The 18725-nt window shown below is 38.2% G+C and overlaps 1 protein-coding gene across 9 annotated transcripts in view; it reads right to left on the bottom strand.

Moving 5' to 3' along the window:
* UBE3A (ubiquitin protein ligase E3A) overlaps positions 1-18725 on the bottom strand; it is a 59558-nt gene that overhangs the window by 22816 nt on the left and 18017 nt on the right. For all 9 annotated transcript variants that reach the window (XR_007776968.1, XR_007776970.1, XR_007776972.1 and 6 more), the window contains 3 exons: positions 15489-15533; positions 5456-5766; positions 1114-2369 (listed from right to left, as the gene is read on the bottom strand). Coding sequence is in view for 5 of the 9 variants with exons in the window: in XM_050971440.1 (XP_050827397.1) it covers positions 1114-2369; positions 5456-5766; positions 15489-15533 (1612 nt within the window). In the remaining 4 variants the exon portion in view is untranslated. The remainder of the gene's footprint in view (positions 1-1113; positions 2370-5455; positions 5767-15488; positions 15534-18725) is intronic.

The raw sequence follows: 18725 nt of genomic DNA, 5'->3' as shown, positions 1-18725 counted from the left end.
TCAAGGAATCAACTCCATTACAGTAATATGACAAAATGTAACTGGACACAACTGTAAGTCTGATAGGTAGACAAATTACAAAGAGTATTCTTAAATTAAAAAAAAATGGTACACAGTATTTTTATATTTATTTGCCTAATATAAAGTTGAGTTTACAGACAGCACCCACTTCTGCACTGCAATTTCATTTTTTCTTTTGGTACTGAAGAGAAATGTTTTCCCTGACAAATCATAATATCAGCAATTCCCATGAAGCAGCTAACTCAGCTGGAAATTCCTAGGCATACAGAAAAATCAAGGCAGGAGGTCATTTAGAGTTCTCACAATTGACTTTCACTGGCAGTTACAGTCATCCAGTTTAAGTACAAGTAACAGCTAGGTTGAGAGGCAGAATTAGTTAATTTCCCCAAACCCTCTCTAAACACCTCTCTAGGTCTTCAGTAACAAGTTTTAAAGCCATCAGTAAATTTAAAAAATTGCAAACCTTGTGCTTTAATAAAAGAACGTAGGAAAATGAGTTTTTGAAAATTACCAGCTTTAAAAAAAAAGGAAGGGTCCTAAAATAAAGAACTTATTAAGGCTCCTATACAGACCTATTTACTGTAAAATAGCTCTCACACTGCTTTGGTGTTAACAAGTCTGTCTTCTTTTCTCAGTTGTATCAGTATTTGCACCAAATTAAAATAATGCTTTATTTCTAGAAATTTGTAAGTCCACAAGAAGAGTACAAAACCAAAATGTTTTAATTCTAACTTCCATCTGAAAATCCCTACCATCAGAAGACCATTCAGGACAGTGCAGAAGACAAAAAAGCAGAAGTTGGTTACTCCCACCATCAAGATCTGTGCAGGATCTAATAGTGGGGAATAAGAGCTATTTGATACTTTATAACATCTAAATCTGCAGAAGTAGTTCTGAGCAGAAGTAGTTCTGCTGAACATAGAAATCTTCAGCATCATGCTTAGAATTCAAACAATAAAGCTATCTGAGATTCTTCTAGAGGAAATCTAGTATATGTGCACTCACACAGAGTCCTTTTCAGTGGCTCCAAGCCCATGTAGTTTGCACGAGTCAGAGCCAACAAACCCACGGGCACGTTGCTGCGGGACTTACCCGGACAAGCGCGTCATCAATGATGTGATCACGCCTCACTTTCAGCCGCAAGTACGGGTTGAGCTGCTGCCCCTGAACTAAGCTGTAGAGCACAGTTATGCGTCTTTCACTGTACATCCGGATCCTATTGTCGTAATACAATCCCAGGTTCTTGGTAACAGCATTCAATATGAAGGGACAGGTCATAAATGAGAATTTATTCTCTGTTTCTACTTTGAAGAAAGTGTAGTCTTTGTCCATTTCTAGAACATCATTCAGTGGTTCATTAATAAATTCTTCAAAAGGGATAAGTGGTTTTCTGCAATCTATAGTTTTAACACCAAGTTCAGTTTCCAGTGGGTCTACTCGAGGACCTTTTTTATTTCTTCTTTCCTCACCCAACAGCTCTTGAAGAGTTAGTTCACTTGATTCTGGGATGGGTTCTTCATCTTCCTCTTCGTTATGATCTGTATCCACATCCCCTCCTACTACATTTGCATAGTAAACCATTTTCAAGCACTTCGAAGCAGCAACAACAGCATCATCATCATTCACTAGGTTACGACTATTGAACTCGTTGCTTATGACTTTGTAAGTAATAAGCTGCTGAAATGTTTCCATCATTCTCCGAATTTGATCTGCTCTGTACTTAGACCACAATCTGACCAGTTTTGCTTGAGCTGCAAGGGGCAGTTTGCTCATTGCTTTGCAAAACAATGGTAGAGCCATTTCCAGATATTCTGGGCTATGAAGATTGCCATTCTCCATAACGATAATAAACAAATTCAGATAGTTAGGATCCCGAGAGTACACATTATGGTAAGTCAAGTCACATTCCACATTAGGTGACAAGTACACAAGTGCATTTAAAAAGGCAGTTTCTATTTTTTCATTAGAAAGTAACCTATCATAGACCCGTCTGACTGCTTCAATATCTACAGACACTTCATCTGGGCCTAGTTTTTGGAGGTTATTATCTCCCTGTGTGCTATCACCTATTCTTGATGATGAAGATGATGATGCACCAGAATCCTCTTCCATAGCAGCAGCCGAACAGGCAGCTTTTTCCTTTTCATCTTCATCTTTGTCTTCATCCTTTCCTTGAAGAGACTTGAGCTCCTCCTTGGTGTGTTGCTTGGTTTTTCGGAAACTCTGTACCAGTGCTTCAGCACTAGAAAACACTCTCCCAATCACCCGGATTAAAGGGGAATAATCCTCTTTTTCTCGACATAGTTCAAGAATTTCATATATCTTGTCTTCTGTTAGGAAGGTCACATCTATAAAAAGATAAAGATATTAGTTTTACTAATATAAAAATTTAAAAAGATAATATATTTCTGGTTTGCCCTGCCTAAGAAACCTGTGTGTCATATCATCACTAAAACTGCAAAAACAGTGTCAGTGCTGAATAAATTCAAGACAGATACTTTATAATTTCATTAGCATGAAAAATCATTACTTCATTCACTGACTTAGTAAAATATTTTATTCATGGATGTCAATCAGAGAATGTTCACAATAGTGAAACTGTTTTGCAGCCAATTAGCTACATTAGGTAGTTAACAGTACTGTATTGTCTAAACAAGTGCAATCAGTAAGAGGTTTAAACTTTAAAAGCATTAATGAATAAGGCTGCGACAATACAGTCTTCTGGTAAATCTGCATAGTAAGTCATTAAACAAACTAGACTGTATCAACCTCTTTTTTTTTAAGCAGACCTTGAACAAAAGACTCAATCACTTGTTTTGTTGTATGTTAATGGGCATATAAGATTTCTTATTTCTCTTTTTAATGCTTTCTGCAACTGTTTTTAGACTAAACTGATGCCTGAAAACCCTCCCAAACCCCTCAATATATGCTCTGAAATTTATGCTGCCTTCTAAATTACATATACAGCGTGGCATGTAGATTATGTCTTTGTACATTAGGCCTCACTAAGATAAGCAGCTTGGGTATACTAATCAACATGTTATTCAGAGGAACAAGATGGTTTACACACATCATCTGCTCCAAATACCTGTCTGTTCTCCCTCTCCCCAAACTCCTGATACAAAATAAGTCATTCGAAGAGTCCATTTGTTATTTGAAATCTTCCTTTCTCTTTAGAAAAAAGAAAGAAAACATTATTTATAGCTTTCTATGTTACTTCTCAAACAGAACCCACAGATGCTTTCACATCAGGATATGATTTACAGTAGAATTACTGTAAACATGATCAGACCCTGAAAAGATATTCTAGTTTAAGCATTCTTCTGAACTGACACATAATTTAGAACTAAAATAGAATCAGTTTAATAGCATCTCTAGAGAAAACATCTCAAAATTGTATTCACCAACCATGCTAGAACTATCTACCTCTGCAGAAAGAAGTGTATCATTTTAATAAAAACGTTTAATAAAGGTGTTGTATCACCTACACTGATACTCATTCCAAGAAGTCTTTAAATTAAAAAAAAACCTAGATGATGCAAAGACAGACAACCTATTGACTTTCACAGAACCCCAAGCCACTCTCAGAGCACATGTAACACAGGAAAGGTTAGGCTTATGTCTTAAGATTAGACTGCCTTCCAATCTGAAGACACTGACAAATCTCAAAACTAACATCTGTCCTATTAAAAAACCAGCTCTACTGAAAACATTTTGAAAGGATTCAAGCTTAGCACAACATCTATTTTTATCTGCTGCAGTGCATGCTCAAGGAAGCAAAACTTGTCTTAAAAGAAGTCTTAATTTTCTTGTTTTAAGACAAATTTACCTGCTGATACAAATGATATTTCATGACATGGCTCCTTTAAAATGAGGACCAGAGTCTCAAGTTTATTGACTCTGGACCACAGACATTATTCATAGCAAAAAAATTATCAGCACACATTGACAATTCAACAATATTATAAATTTCAGATTTCCATACTTAAACAGGAATTTCCTCATTCACTCTTCTAAAGGTTTTAGTATTTCATGAACTCCAGAAAAGTAATTTAATTATTTCTGAAGCATATTTCTTTCAACTTATTTAGAACTTTTAATCGTATGTCAAGCATAGAAGCAAGCTACACATCCTTTTCCTCAGCTTTGCTAAACTTTGCTGCAGATTTTCTAGTAACTGTTGTAGCAGACCTTAAAAAAATTCAGAGTGCTAGATTCCTTAGACATCACCCAATTCAAACGGTAACTAAGCCTCAGATGAACTTTAAGAATGCAGTAAAAGCCCTCTGTGTATACAGCTACAAAGAAAGGCCAATACTTGTGATGCTCCAAGAGAGGAAGTCTGAGTCACTGCTGTAGCCAACAGACTGTCTCTGGAGTAGATTCAGAAGACTCTTAGGTACCTGCCTTGGGGAGAGGGGATGGTTAGACAGAATAAGGAAAATTCTGTATCTGAAAAGCTCCATTAATAGTACAAAAAAAAAAAATCAAGAGAAAAAAATACGAAAGACTTAATGTGCCTCTTGCTCATCTAATGCTACATTTCCTTCCCTTTCCCGTTCCTTGTGTTTGCCTCTCGGCTTATCCAGATCATAAGCAATTTGGGAATAAATTTATCCTTGCATCAGATAAAGAAGAAACTGGTGCTGGAATATTTTGGGTTGCTTACAACACAGTACTATGTTTTATTTCTAATTCTGTAGGGTTTTTAAAATCTTTGCTGTAAACAATTTTACCTTCTTTAGCTAAAATAAATTAATTTGGACTTGTGTTTTACACCACTTTTTCCACAATACTTACAGGTGGTCTGCTCAAAGGTTAATGGCTTTAAAAACCATTTGGCCTGGTTTCTGGACATGTTTGCATCATGGGTTAAGGTGACAATTAACATTAGTATGTATTTACTATTACAGATTGTTTGAAAAGCTAAACAGAAGTTAGAAAACATATGCACAGAATAGTACTTCATTCTACACTAGCCTAAAAATAACTGTGCTAAAACACTTTTTACCTTGGTGAATGTATTGCCTATCACTTACTGTATCATTCATTTCATCTGTTAAGTTTCTCAACATAGAATCTGAAATTAGTTAAAGCATAACTTTTATAATATATTAACTGCAGAATAACTACGAAACTATCAAAACTAAAAGAGTCATACAACAGCACTTAAAACTTTTCCATATTTGCAAAAATCACTATTCTTGTAAGACAACAAATGCATGTTAATTTTAACAGAGATGTGATCAAGATCTAGATTTGGAATCAGTGTTCAGCATTAATCCATCCATTTTTCTGAATCTATAATAAAATATTCAATTGTCTAATACTCTACTTTACTAAAGTCAGCAGAACACCACCAGAGTGAATTCTGTTGGCTTGTACTTGTGCATATGAAATGTGTTTTATTTTATGAAAATTGTAAACATCTTACCTTTAAAGTCATCTCTCGGGCCTTGCATTTCCTTCTTGTTCATTTTTCTGTCAGTGCAGGAATTGTTATGGGCACCTTTGGAATTGTTTTCTAGGTAAGCTGAGCTCGTTCCTTTCTTGGAGGGATGAGGATCACAGAGTTTTGCATTAATCTTATAAAGCTCGAGGGCCTTAATGGCTGCTGCATTGTTATCCATACGGAGAAAAGTTGGACAGGAAGCACAAAATTCATTCGTGCAGGCTTCATTTCCACAGCCCTCGGTTAACTGGTGGTAGTAGCGCTCTATTAGATGCTTTGCAGCTGCTCGCTTCCTGTAGCAAACATTCAAACAGTAAGTACAAGGATTAGTGGAGCTTTCACATACAAAGCTCATTCAATAGCATCAGCAAGGCAGAGATTAGTCAGGCACTGAAACACAAGACTTCTGTCAGAGAGAACACATCAGAAGATTTTTTTAAATGCAGGATTCTCATCTTGACAAATGCAAATATATTTAACACACAACTTAATTTGTAGTTTCTATGTAAGTAAAAGATAAATCCTGTTTATGCAGTTTTCAGCTTTACATGGCAGTGCTACAGTGGAGACAATCTTGTACAGTTCTGAACAATCTCAACTGTCGCTAAAAAGAGAGCAATTTGGATGCAAAACAAGGCTCCAACTGAAACAAAACTGAAAGTTGTACAGGTGTTGAATCTAATATATAGTACTGAGGCATGGCTGCCACTGACAGATGAAAGAGGCATGAAACACAAACAATTCAGACATTTATTTAGCAATACTATCAATACTATACTATTTTACCCATTTTAACAAGATTCCAGATGACTAAATTATCATATTTAGTCTATTTAAATCGGTACCAAAAATATTCCTTGATTAATTAAACTGATGCTAAAAACACAATTACAGATGAGCTCAAGGCTGGATGTATTTCTCCTCAGCCCAAATAAATTATATGGTTGCCTAAATAAAATAAAAAAACCACCTCAAAAAGTGCTATCTGCCAAATCCCTCTGTTTCTCGTACCATTATAGGTGCCACGTATGTATTCTGAAAAATCACAGCTGTATCACTGTACAAGTCTAGTGCTCAGTACTATATATATGCAAAAAAGAAAATGTAAACTGCCTTATTAATAAGGTCCCAGACTTCTACAGAAACATGCAAATAGTAAAGAAATCACTGGAAAGCTGCAGGTAACTAGGACAGAAGCAGCTGCATGCAGCACCAAGAGCACGATGTTTGACAACATTTCAGAAAGAAACCACCAAACCTTGACTGCATTTAAAATAATAAGTTATTAATGAAAACTACCAACGTTGAAAGATTTCAAATATTCTGACTAGGTTTAACATACAGGCTTTTTTGGAACTTCAGTGACACAGTACTGCTAAGATATAGCATCAGAGATTGTGATACTAACTTAAAATTGCCTTTCCTGATGTCAATGTATGCACAGATTCTGCATAGAACAAGTACTTCAGAACTGAAGTGCCAGACCCACTGGCACTACTCAGCATTTGCTGCACCTTGCTGTTAATAATGGCTGGTTAAATAGCAGTTTCAATGCAGTTACTTCAAAAGGGAAAATGTTCTGAGAGTGACTACTGATTATTCAGCAATAAGACCTCTGCTTCTTTCTCTTCACCCTTCAAGATCTCATAATCCCAGAGAAGAAAATACATCTTACAAGGAAAACAATTATTTTGATGCCTACCTGAGCTTTCAAATCCCCCAGTACATTCCAAGGAAAAGAAAACAAACAAAAAACCAACTGAGGAGAAAGGTTTCCGTAGCATTTTGAGATGGATGTGGAAAGAAAAAGCAGCATGAGCAATATCATTAAAACCATTACTGTGTAACAGGGAATAGCTATATTCTAATCTAAGGGAAGTGTTCTGGTCTCACATTTTTGTATCTAGACTTACAAAAATCTGCCTCTTTCCATGTACATCTAAAAATAAGTGGGATTTTTAAATCTTGTATTTTATACTTCAGCCATTACTACAGAGGCTTTAAGAAAAACCACCCAAATCCCCTCAAAGCAACAGTGTTTTAGTACAATTTGGAACAGTAAATTATTTCAGAGACAACTGTATTTGAATGCAAAATGTCATGCTTTGATCATTCCTGAAAGTTAATCATTCCAGACCTCCAGATTTAGAGTGTGAAATATTGTAATTTGCAAGCAGGTTAAGTATTTATATATGAAAAACTGAATTTTTACACCTGAGCTGTGGCCACCAACATGCACACCCTTCCAGCTCGCACATCTAGTTTGAATTAAGTTATATCGATGTATAAACACTGATACATGAACAACATATTTTATCATGTTAAACAACACTTTAACCAGGTCATGTCTGAGATGCCAGTAAAGAAAGCTAAGCTTAGACTTGTCCCTAACAGTTAAATTCTGAAGGACTCAATATTTTTTTTCTTTTAGTTTTTAGCTACTGATTACTTCTCAAACTTTGTCATGTCTACAATAAGTCTGTTTGTACAAACACTTTTATGTTAACCTGTGGCTGGTGACTCACGGACTCAAGTTCTCTGAAACTCTATTAGAGACAGAAGGTCTGACTGAAGGTTGTATTTTTAATTTTTCTTTTTTAAATCAAGTATGGAAGCAAAAATATGGTGTACAACAATGCTAGAATACAGCAGCATTAGAATTTCATAGAATATCCTTAGCTGGAAGTGACCCACAAGGATCACCAACGTTCAACTTCTGGCCCTGCACAGAACCATCACCAAGAATCACACCACGTGCCTAACAAACACTTCTTGAACTTCAGCCTGGCACTGTGACCATGTCCTTGGGGAGCCTGTTCCAGTGCCCAACCACCCTCTGAGTGAAGAACTTTTTCCAACCCAAACCTTCCCTGACACAGTTTCATGCCATTCCCTCAGGTCCTGTCACCACAGAGAAGAGACCAGTGTCTGCCCGCTGCTTCCCCTCATAAGGACGCTGTAGAACATGATGAAATCTCCCCTCAGTGTCCCTCTCCAGGCTGAACAGCCCAAGTGGACTCAGCCACTCCTCATACAGCTTCTCCTCAAGGTGCTTCATCTCTGTAGCCCTCCTTCAGATGCGAACAGGTTTGTATCTTTCTCATATTGCAATATCCAAAACTCCACACAATATTCAAGGTGAGGCTGCCCCAGTGCAGAGCAGAGCAGGACAAACCCCACCCTTGCCCAGCTGGCCATGCTGTGCCTGATGCACCCCAGGGCATGGCTGGCCATCCTGGCTGCCAGGGCACTGATGGCTCATGTTCAACTTGCCACTGAGCAGGGCCCCACAGGGGGCCTTTCTGTGATATAGGTCCCAGGAGCACTTGTTCTTGTTGAACTTCATGAGGCTGATTATTTGCCCAGCCCTCTAATTCGATGAGGTCTCTCTTCACAACCTGGCTGCCTTCCAAGGACTCAACAGCACCTCCCAATTTAGTATCACTGGCAAACCTACTCTGTATACCTTCAAGACCTGTGTCCAAGTCATTCATGAAGACGTTGAGGAAGGGCAAGGATGGAGCCCTGTGGAGCTCCACTAGTGACAGGTCACCAGTTTGATGTCACCCCATTTACTGAAACCCTGTGTGCCTGACCTGTGAGCCAGTTGCTCATCCCTCACATGATGTATTTATCCAGCTGTGTTCTGGACAATTTATCCAGAAGGATAGTGTGAGAGACAGTATTGAAAACTTTATGGAAATCCAAAAAGATGACATCAACTGGCTTCCCTTGCTCAACTAGATGGGTTACTTTATCATAAAAAGAAATTATGTTTGACATGAACCAACACTGGCTATGACTGATGTCTGTGGTGTCCTTTAGGTGTTTTTCAGTAACTCCCAGAATAATCTTCTCCATAATTTTACCAAGCACTGACATCAGACTGACAGTCCTGTAGTTTGGAGGGTCATTCTTCCTGCCCTTCTTGAATATTGGGCCAATATTGGCCAGTGTCCAGTTGACTGAGATGTCTCCAGATTGCCAAGATCATTGAAAAATCCTTGAGAGAGGCCTTGTGATAACATCAGCCATCTCCTTGAGTATTCTTGTAAGAATTCCCTAAGTCCCCATAAACTTAAAGGATTCCCCCTCCTCTCCCTGGCAGCTACTCCACAGACTTTTCACATTACCTCAGACAAATGATTTAAGTATATAAATAAAATAAATTTCAGCAAGGATACAGACCTCAGAAGGTAGAAGAGAATTTACCAATCCTTTCACAAGAGCTACCCTTACGTTGAGGTTCACCAACGAAAGGACTTACAGAAAATGCAGCTCTGAGTAAGTCAGTGTGAGATCTTCAGACATTCCATACCTGGTATACCACACTGGTATACTTCACATGTTAGTATCACTGTTGGTTACCAAAACCCCACATTTCCTATTTCTACATTATTCAGCAAAAGAATTTGTGTAGCATACTCTCTCTATTGTCCACGAGTGAAAACTTGATCTCTTTCTACATTCCCCTGCTTATTTAGTATGCTGAAAATGAAAGTTCTTGGCCTGAGGCATTAAAATGGGTTCATCAAGCTAAGTAACATAAAACCACTCTCTATTCTTAGCTCATGCTACACACGTGAAGAGCGCAGCTCTCTTCAAGTTCCTATAAAGGGAACAGATGGGCAGGAGCAACTGGTCCCTTAGAAAACCCAAGGCCTAGTGCACTGCCCAGTAACTGTGTGTGCTCACACAGTTACAGTAGTAAGCACACACAGTTACTACTGTAGCTCAGGCTGTAGTGACTGACTTGCATACACATTTCCAAATACTCATTGTTGTTGCACATCCAACTATGAAAACTGCACCGGTGTGGCTGTAGTTGTAAACATTTCACAGACATATTCTTCACAGACTGAAAGATAACTTCCCACTCAGTGGGCCTTGTATAACCTCCTCAAGCAATGCTTCAGTGAGGAGAGGCACCCAAAATAGACACCCGACTTCCTTCCTTAAAGTCCAACAATTTCACAAGCACATTTTATGTTTAAAATGAAATTAGCATTCATTAGTTTGTAGTAGTTACAGAAAAAAAGAATTGCTTTTAGGCTTTCCATATGTTCTTTAGCTAATAAAAAGCCAGATAGTAAGTACTTTGCATTTGTAATTTAAATGGTGCCAAAATTGCAGAGTATCACAAGAAACATGTACGACCAAGACAAAGGGGAACTGGAATTTTTGAATGTCTAAAACCTGTAAAAAACAGGGATTGAGTGTACTCGTTAAAAGTTCCTATGAAACAGAATGTAACTTGCATTTCTCAAATACCATGTAAAGGAATCTCTTGCCACAGAGAAAATCAGAAGTTTAAACATTAAAGGAATTTTTGAAGGATTTGAAGCATGTAATAATTTAAAATTCACCTACAAAGCATTTACATTCAAGTTTACATTAACATTAAAAATGTGCCTGAAGTTTAAAACATCTGCATAACTGCATCACTTTTGCTTGTAAATTCATCTAAATTTTAGAAATACACATGGATGTTTCATACGTGTCTGGAAATAGCAGCACGAAATAACACACTTCTGAATGGTTTTGCTTAGGATACAATAACTATGATATTATTTCTACAAATAAATCTCACACTGGACAGGAATGCTGACCTGCTGGAGGGCAGGAAGGGATCTGGACAGGATGGATTGACAGGGCCAAGGCCAATAGCATGAAGTTTAACAGGATGAAGTGTCAGGTCCTCCACTTGGGCTACAACAATCTGTGAGGTGCTACAGGCTGGAGCAGAGTGGCTGGGAAGCTGCCCAGTGGAAAAGTACCTGGAAGTGCTGGTCCACAGCAGCTGAAAATAAGCCAGTGTGTGCCCAGGTGGCCAAGAAGGCCAATGGTGACCTGGCCTGTATCAGCAATAGTGTGGCCAGCAGGATGAGGCTGTGATCTCCCTGTTCTTAGACCTTGAATTCCATCTCCAGCTTTGGGCCACTCACTACAAGGAAGTCATTACGGTCCTGGAGTGTGTCCAGAATAGGGCAATGGAGCTAATGAAGAGTCTGGAGCACAAGTCTTAGGAACACCAGCTGAGGGAGCTAGGAGTGTTTAGCCTGGACAAAAGGAGGGTGGAAAGTGACCTAATCACTCTCTACAACCACCTGAAAGGAGGCTGTAGCTAGGTGAGGGTTGGTCTCTTTTCTCAGGCAACCAGTGACAGGACAGGAGGAAAATGGCATCAAGCTGTACCAGGGGAAGTTCAGGTTCGACATCAGAACAAATTTCTTCACTGCAAGGGCTGTCAAGCTTTGGAATGGGCAGCCCATAGAGGTAGTGGAGTCACCATTCCTTCCTGGAATTGTTCAAGAAACGACTGGACATGGAATGTACTGCGATGGTCTAATTGATAAGGTGGTGATTGGTCAAGGGTTGGACTCTGTGATCTTGAAGTTCTTTTTCAGTCTTGATGATTCTATGATTGCTCCAAGATGGCTAATTTTATTAAACAGAAATCTACAACAACCAGTTTTATGATGGCTGTTAGGAACTTAGAAGTGCCAAAATGTTCATAAGCAATTTTAATAGAAAAAAAAAAAGCATTAACATGCATAGAAACCCAGGAAACAGTTTTTTTAGTACTAACAGCAAAACAACTTTCAATAGATGTGTTTGCAGAGGCATAAAGAGACATCTGCAGCAGTTATAGTACACTTCGGAAAGAAGATGACCAGCAGACCAAAAACTGTTAAAGAAGGTGTTGGAAATGGTCATCTTTGTGAAGTTAAATATTGCTTTGTGCAAGTTTCAGCTTCAGACCTTGCATGCTGATTTTCCTGATTCTGTTTAGTCAGATAAGAAGAGCAGTGCTAGAAAAGACAGGCTTCCAGTAACAGCACTGCCCACTCAGAGCCTTTTGAAGAGCCCTGCACACCGAACTGCCAAACAGTCCACCCACAGCTGGAGCCCAGCCCTTTGTTCCAGCAGTGCTGCAACACCTTTTCCCTGCCTCAGCCTCTGGCATCACAGCAAATGTGGATCTGGCAAATGCGCATGTGCATGGAGCTCACATTTTCCAAACCCCACTCCTTCCAGTGGGGTGGACCCCAATAGCAGGGGTGGATTCTGAGCCCCGCTTAGACCTACTGGCTTAACCCACGGGACCTCCCTTCCCACTGTGGATTCTAGATCAAGCGTGCCTCTGGGAATATCATGTGTGCCTCTGGGAATATCATGTGTGACAAAAGCATGGCATTTCCTGAGAAAGGGCAACCCTGAGAACAGAAGGTCTGTCCTAGCTATATGGAGCAATGCAGGAAGACAGAGAAAGAGAGCGAAAAACATAGTCAGCATTTATCTCGCAACCTTGTCTCGGAAAAATTGACTTTCTACAGTCATATTAAAAAACAGAGAAGTGTTTCAAAATTGCAAAGAATCCCATCCTCAATATGAGAAGGAAAGATGAATGCACAGAAAGCCATATGAAGACAGCCATACCTTTGCCTTGATAAAAAAAGGTAAAAAACAAAGAGTGAAAACACATGAACATATAAGAAGTTATTGTTAAACAATCAAATTACATGATTTAGTGCTAAAGAGGTTTTAAGAAATTTATCTTAATCAAAGGGGAAAGTCAATGGAGATGTGTGACAGGAGCAGTCAGAAAATGCTGACCTTAACAATTCTAAGATAAAAGATTTGTAAAATTTGAGCTAGCACCAAGATTTTCATCACATGGAGACCCAGAATTTGAAAAGCCTGGGATAAATAAGACTTACATATGGAAAATTTTGCTGTGTAAGAATCTGAATATTTTCTTTAAGTTTCTTTTCATGCAAACATGTGAAACATATATGACTATGCTCTTGGTATGAAGCTTTGCAATTCAAAACATGGAAATAAATAAAGCAATTATATCAGCCAACCAGAGCAAAACCAACCATTCATTGTGCAAACAAAAAAACCACTTGTTTTAGTCCCTGCATTTACTAATGAATTTTAGGCATGTAAATAACACAGTAACTATTTTAGCAACATAGCAGGCTTGCAGGTCACAACTCTACCACTCAACCTGCCATTCCACCTTATGTGGCAAGAGCAGCTATGCAGGAGGATTGCAAACATTCTCTGTAACAGGTGCAGTAACACATCACATTGTGATACAGTTCAAAAAACATTTAGTTTAGCAAATGTACTGTATAACTACTTGTCAAATATGTGAATTCCTACAGCTTGAGTGGCTAATATTTATTTTAGACAGATAGCTAAAATTTATGAAGTCAAGGCCACTCTGATCACTGGTGTACATTAAAAAGAAAAAGTATTCAGCTACAACACAGAAAAGCTTACTACTGTAAATTTTTTTTTATGTTCAGTTTTAAGGAAGATAAATTTACACACACACAAGAACTTTCAAACTTCTAAAAGGAAAAAAGCTTTACTGCCTTTTCCTTCTGATTTATGCTAGGTTGTTAAAGTCTTTGTTTCACACCAGTCTAGGTGAGTGCTGCTGATACATCTTTGCTTAAAATGCATAAAAACCAGTAATCCAACTGGTAACATCCAGAGTGGACTACAGGCAGCCTGCAGCCATATTTCCTCTGTTTGGATAGGCCAGGGAGGGAAACTAAAGGACACAACTTGCTGCAGGAACAATAAACCACAATGCAGCATGGGCCACTACTGGAGCACGAATAAGAGACCATGGGAGGGCTTTTGCCCTGTGACCTCTAACGCAGCAACACATGGAGTCCACGCACCAACAGGCAGAGTCACCTTTCAGGTGACTCTGCAACCTTCACTGCATTCCTAAGAAAGCAGCTGGACAGCACTTCTGTAGCAGATGGTATGAATCAGGGAAAAGAAATCTGTCATACCAGGAGAATTGCTTCTTCTCGTGCAAGAAAAGGCTTCACTGCAGTGAATTGCTTATGACACAGCAGAAAAGCCCTCGCTGTTCCCTCCTCCTCATTTTTTAGGTATGCAGCCCAATGGACGGGGGGGCTCACTGCAGTTTTGCTCCTCCTTAGGTTGGGCAGCTACAGCAGAGTAGTCCTTGAGCAATTCACACTATGTCACTAGGCTGCAAAACATCCTGAAAATGGCATCCAGCTCATGGCATGTACAATATGAGACTGCTTGGGGGGAAGGCGTGAAGGAGACAGTTTAAGGTCAGAGAAGAAGTTGGTGGCAGAAGAGAAATGAACCCATATTCTTTGAAGCCTCAGACAGCACACCAACTACTGAGCTACATTCCCTCTATTATTTTGGAACTTGTGCTGTTATCCAGAAGACCAGTTTGTGGTTTCCCTGTTTGAGTTCTATGACAGAACAGTTTGAATAGCTAAAAAAGAATTTTGTTTGCTAACTCACAGAAGAATAAAGTCTCAAAATACTCTTTTTGTTTTTAAACAGTCCTCTAAATTCCTGCAACCCCTTTGAATTTTGAATTGAAATGAATGTTTCAGTCCACCACAATCTTGATTTTAGTTCATCCTGGCTTCTAACCTAATGAAGACAGACAAAAAGGTTCAGACCTGTCAGCAAGATGTTCTGTGAATACTGTTTAGTGAAAGACAGCTAGTTTTCTGTTTCTAAAAGTAACTGGCATATAAATTCATCAAATTAAGTCACAATTTCTTTTTCTTAGTTCAACAATCCATCTGCCACAAGAGATACCAGCAGGTATTGTGCCTTAGTACTGAAGAGTCTTCAAAGCCATGCAAGATGTTAGTGAACGGCAGGTAGAAATTACATCCTTTCTGTGAAGTCTGAATATAGGCTGTAAGATTTCTGACACTGTATTATGCTACCATCTACTGGTTTATGTTAAATTAAACCTCTGAACTTTCCCTCCAACTCATTGACCCTCCAAACAAAACAAAACAAAATAAAAAATCAGTTTCTACAGAGGCTAAAAATTGCAAAATATTAATTAGAAATTTTCTAAGGTAATTTCACAGTTCTACTCAGCTTTTGTCTTCTTTTTATTAAGCAGATGCAAGAGTGACTGTTACATATACTCAGAACATTCTTATCAAGGTAAACCAAACTCATCCACTCATTTACTTACATTCGGCTAGTTTCAATGTTCTCAGAGTGTGGTTCTCCTGGTGATCTGCAAAACCAGACAGAAAAACTTAAGCACTGCTTGTTCTTTTAAGTCATTACAATGTGAAGGTATGAAAGATGGAATGTGATGAGTGTATTAATGCCACTAAAAGCATCAACTGTTTGATACTTGCAGATTTAACTGATCAAACTCTAGAATACAGTTTATCACACAAAACATGATAGTATAATTAAGCTAAATTTGCCTAAGAAGCAGAGCACTTTTTCTCCACACTCATGCAACAGGAGCCAGTAGGAGAGAGATCTGCTGGCAGTACTTCCGCATTCAGGCAGCAGAGTGATCCAGGTCTGGGTTAATTCTTCATAAATGCTTCTGTAACCAAGTGTGTACTCAAAGATTATCAGTGATCAACTGCAACCAACAAATTCTCTACAGAGCTGGACTCTAAGAAGTAGCAGCTCAGAAACAGGGTCCAAAAAGATATCAAAACAAATCTCCTAATTCTCTCTGTCAGGACAGCCAGAGGGATGTCCTGGGTCCTGACACCTCTCCACCTGAATTCATGGAGCTAATCTCACAGATTTCTGTTTTCTTCAATCCAGCCAAGTGATCAGACAGTAATATTCAGAATTAAGTGTTATTGCCTAGCACAAGCAGCACCTGTGTTTAGCTTGGCAACCCCACTGACTTAATTTACAGACTAATTCAAGGGGTATAGCTCCATACTAACTTAAAGTAGACTAAATTATAGTTATTTAGCTCCTCCTTATTCCCATCTTCCTTAAGACAGCACTGATTCAACTGTTAATTTTTTTCAGACAGTATTTTTTTTCTCTCTTTGAGACAGAACTTCCCCCTAGCCTGTGAGTTTGTAGCCAGACAAGCCAGAAGACAAGGCAGTACAAATGCAGCAGTTTTGATTCCCATCATCTTAGGATGCCTTGAAATCAGACCTTATGGAACCTTTGCTTGGGAACAACCTTTGGTACAGTTGACCAGAACTGCCATGCTGGAAATACTGTGCAAGGAGTGGAAACAAAGCACAGCCATTACAGTAAAACTCTGCAGCTTAGATGAACAAAAATGTCTTTTATGACAGCTCTCTAAAAACAGAAGTGAGCTAAAATCTGCAAACAGAATTAACTTTTTAGGTTTCACCAGAGTCTGCTGGGAGACTTCAGTCAGGACAGCTAAGCAGGCTTTCCCACAGCTTTACAGGGGAAAAAAAAATCAGTATTTACAGGAATGCAACTTCTAAATTTCTCTATTTATTATATTGCTATCTATAAAATTCTAAATGCTATTGGAAATGCTATCTCCACATGTAGCCTGATACATTCCTTTTTTCCTGTTTCATTGTGCTATTTTACTGGATGGTCTCTCCTATTAAAAACGCTCTACTAAAATTTGAGTTCCTTTTCTAAAATACCAGATCTTAACAACTTTTTGGATTCCACTACACAGACCCGGTGCCTAGAAGGCATTTCTGACAGACAACTTATAATTCCCAGGTTAGCTGGATACTGTGTGGTGACAGATGATGCAGAACACAGGAAATCTATTTGTATTTCACTAACTTATAAAATTTAACGGACACTAGGGACAGAATTCTGAACTTCTTATCCAACTAACATTATACTCATGCTTAAAATGTAAATACCCTTTAACTGGAAAATAACATAAAAACTGCCCAATCTCAAAATTTAGCCGCTATTTATTACCTCCAAATTATGCTTCCCTCACTCATTAAATTCAGGACTGACAAGGCAGTTGCTGACAAAAATACTGCTCAGCAGCAAAACAAATAAGAATTTCCCTTTAATTCTGGTGACCAAAGCAAGCATCTAAATGCTTAGTGAAAAGAATATAAATTTTTTTCCCCCACTCCTTCACCTGAACATTCAAGTGTTAGAAGCTGGAATAGTAGATACATGTTTATATTCATCCTGGTTAGCTCCTCTATTTACTTCCAGGACTTTGAAAAAGGGTTGCAAAATGTCTGAACATTTAAGGATTTGCTCTCTTAATTCTAGTATTGGGACATACAACATATTGAGGCTTTGGGAAAGAGTAGTGCTTGTAGTTGCTATGAAAATATAAAGGAAATAGTGGTATTAAAAGAAAAACATTGAGAATACTTAAAGCCTTTCAGTCTTTAAAATAAACAGCAGCATGAAGAATTACAGAAAAAGAGCAGACTGGCATCTAAACTCTGCATGTAAAAAAAGCAGCCTGGTGATCTGCAGTACAGACATGAAAACAGCTAGCAGAATAGAAAATCTTTTCCTATCCTCACTATTTGTGAGAATATTATTAGGCTGTAAAGAAAAAATACAGTTCAGTACATGTTACTAAACAAAATAAAGTTGTATCTATAAGATAAACAATTTAAGAAAAAAAATACCATCTAGCTGGGTCAAAAAAGGTTTAGTCCTCTAAGGTAAGTGGTTCTGCAGAACACAGGTGAAAATTCCTTCAGGTTATTGTTTTCTAAAACATGAACAGGCCTACTATAACTATGATTTACAGAACTATGAATGGACATATTAACTCGATTTTAAAAGGTTTCAAATGACAACATAAGCACCTAATAAAATGAGCTTTCAATACTCAGTAAAATGAAGCGGAAAACCAATCTAATTACAGGAATTGTACTTGTTTGCTGAGAAGCTATTTATTTTGCAATACCCAATTGTTTACAAACAAGATACCTTGTTATTTCCTGTGAGCGGGCAACAGTATTGAAAAACAACTATATAGTACGGCAAGACGTCCTTTCATCATGCTTAAAATCTGAAACAAGAGTTCTGTTCAGAGAAAATCTCAGAGCAAATGCTCTTAAAAATTTCAGCTTTCAATTAGATTGTAGATACTGAATCACAAGACAACAACTAATCTGAATACTGCAGTATGAGCTCGCAAATTCAAATGGTGGCTCATTTCCAATAATACAGGGAGCAACTTCTCTATTCTACAAGCCACTCCTTTTACTTCTAGTGTACCTCTCTAGATGAGAAAAGTAATGGTATGCAAGCTTACACACACTTTAACATCATCAAGCCATCCGGATAAATACTTTAAAACAAAAACTGAACACGTGCTTGGATAAGTATGCTAAACAGTTTATACAGAAATTCAGTATGACAGCAAAAACTATCAGGGACTTAGAAATGATAGTATTGTTCTTAAGAGGGATATCATGGAGCACCACAGCGTTTGCTTGTATTTTAAAAGCAG

Source organism: Serinus canaria, chromosome 1 (assembly GCF_022539315.1).
Source record: "Serinus canaria isolate serCan28SL12 chromosome 1, serCan2020, whole genome shotgun sequence".
Taxonomy (NCBI): Eukaryota; Metazoa; Chordata; class Aves; order Passeriformes; family Fringillidae; genus Serinus; species Serinus canaria.
Note: the sequence above shows the minus strand (reverse complement) of the source record. Positions and strands in the feature narration are given on the sequence as shown.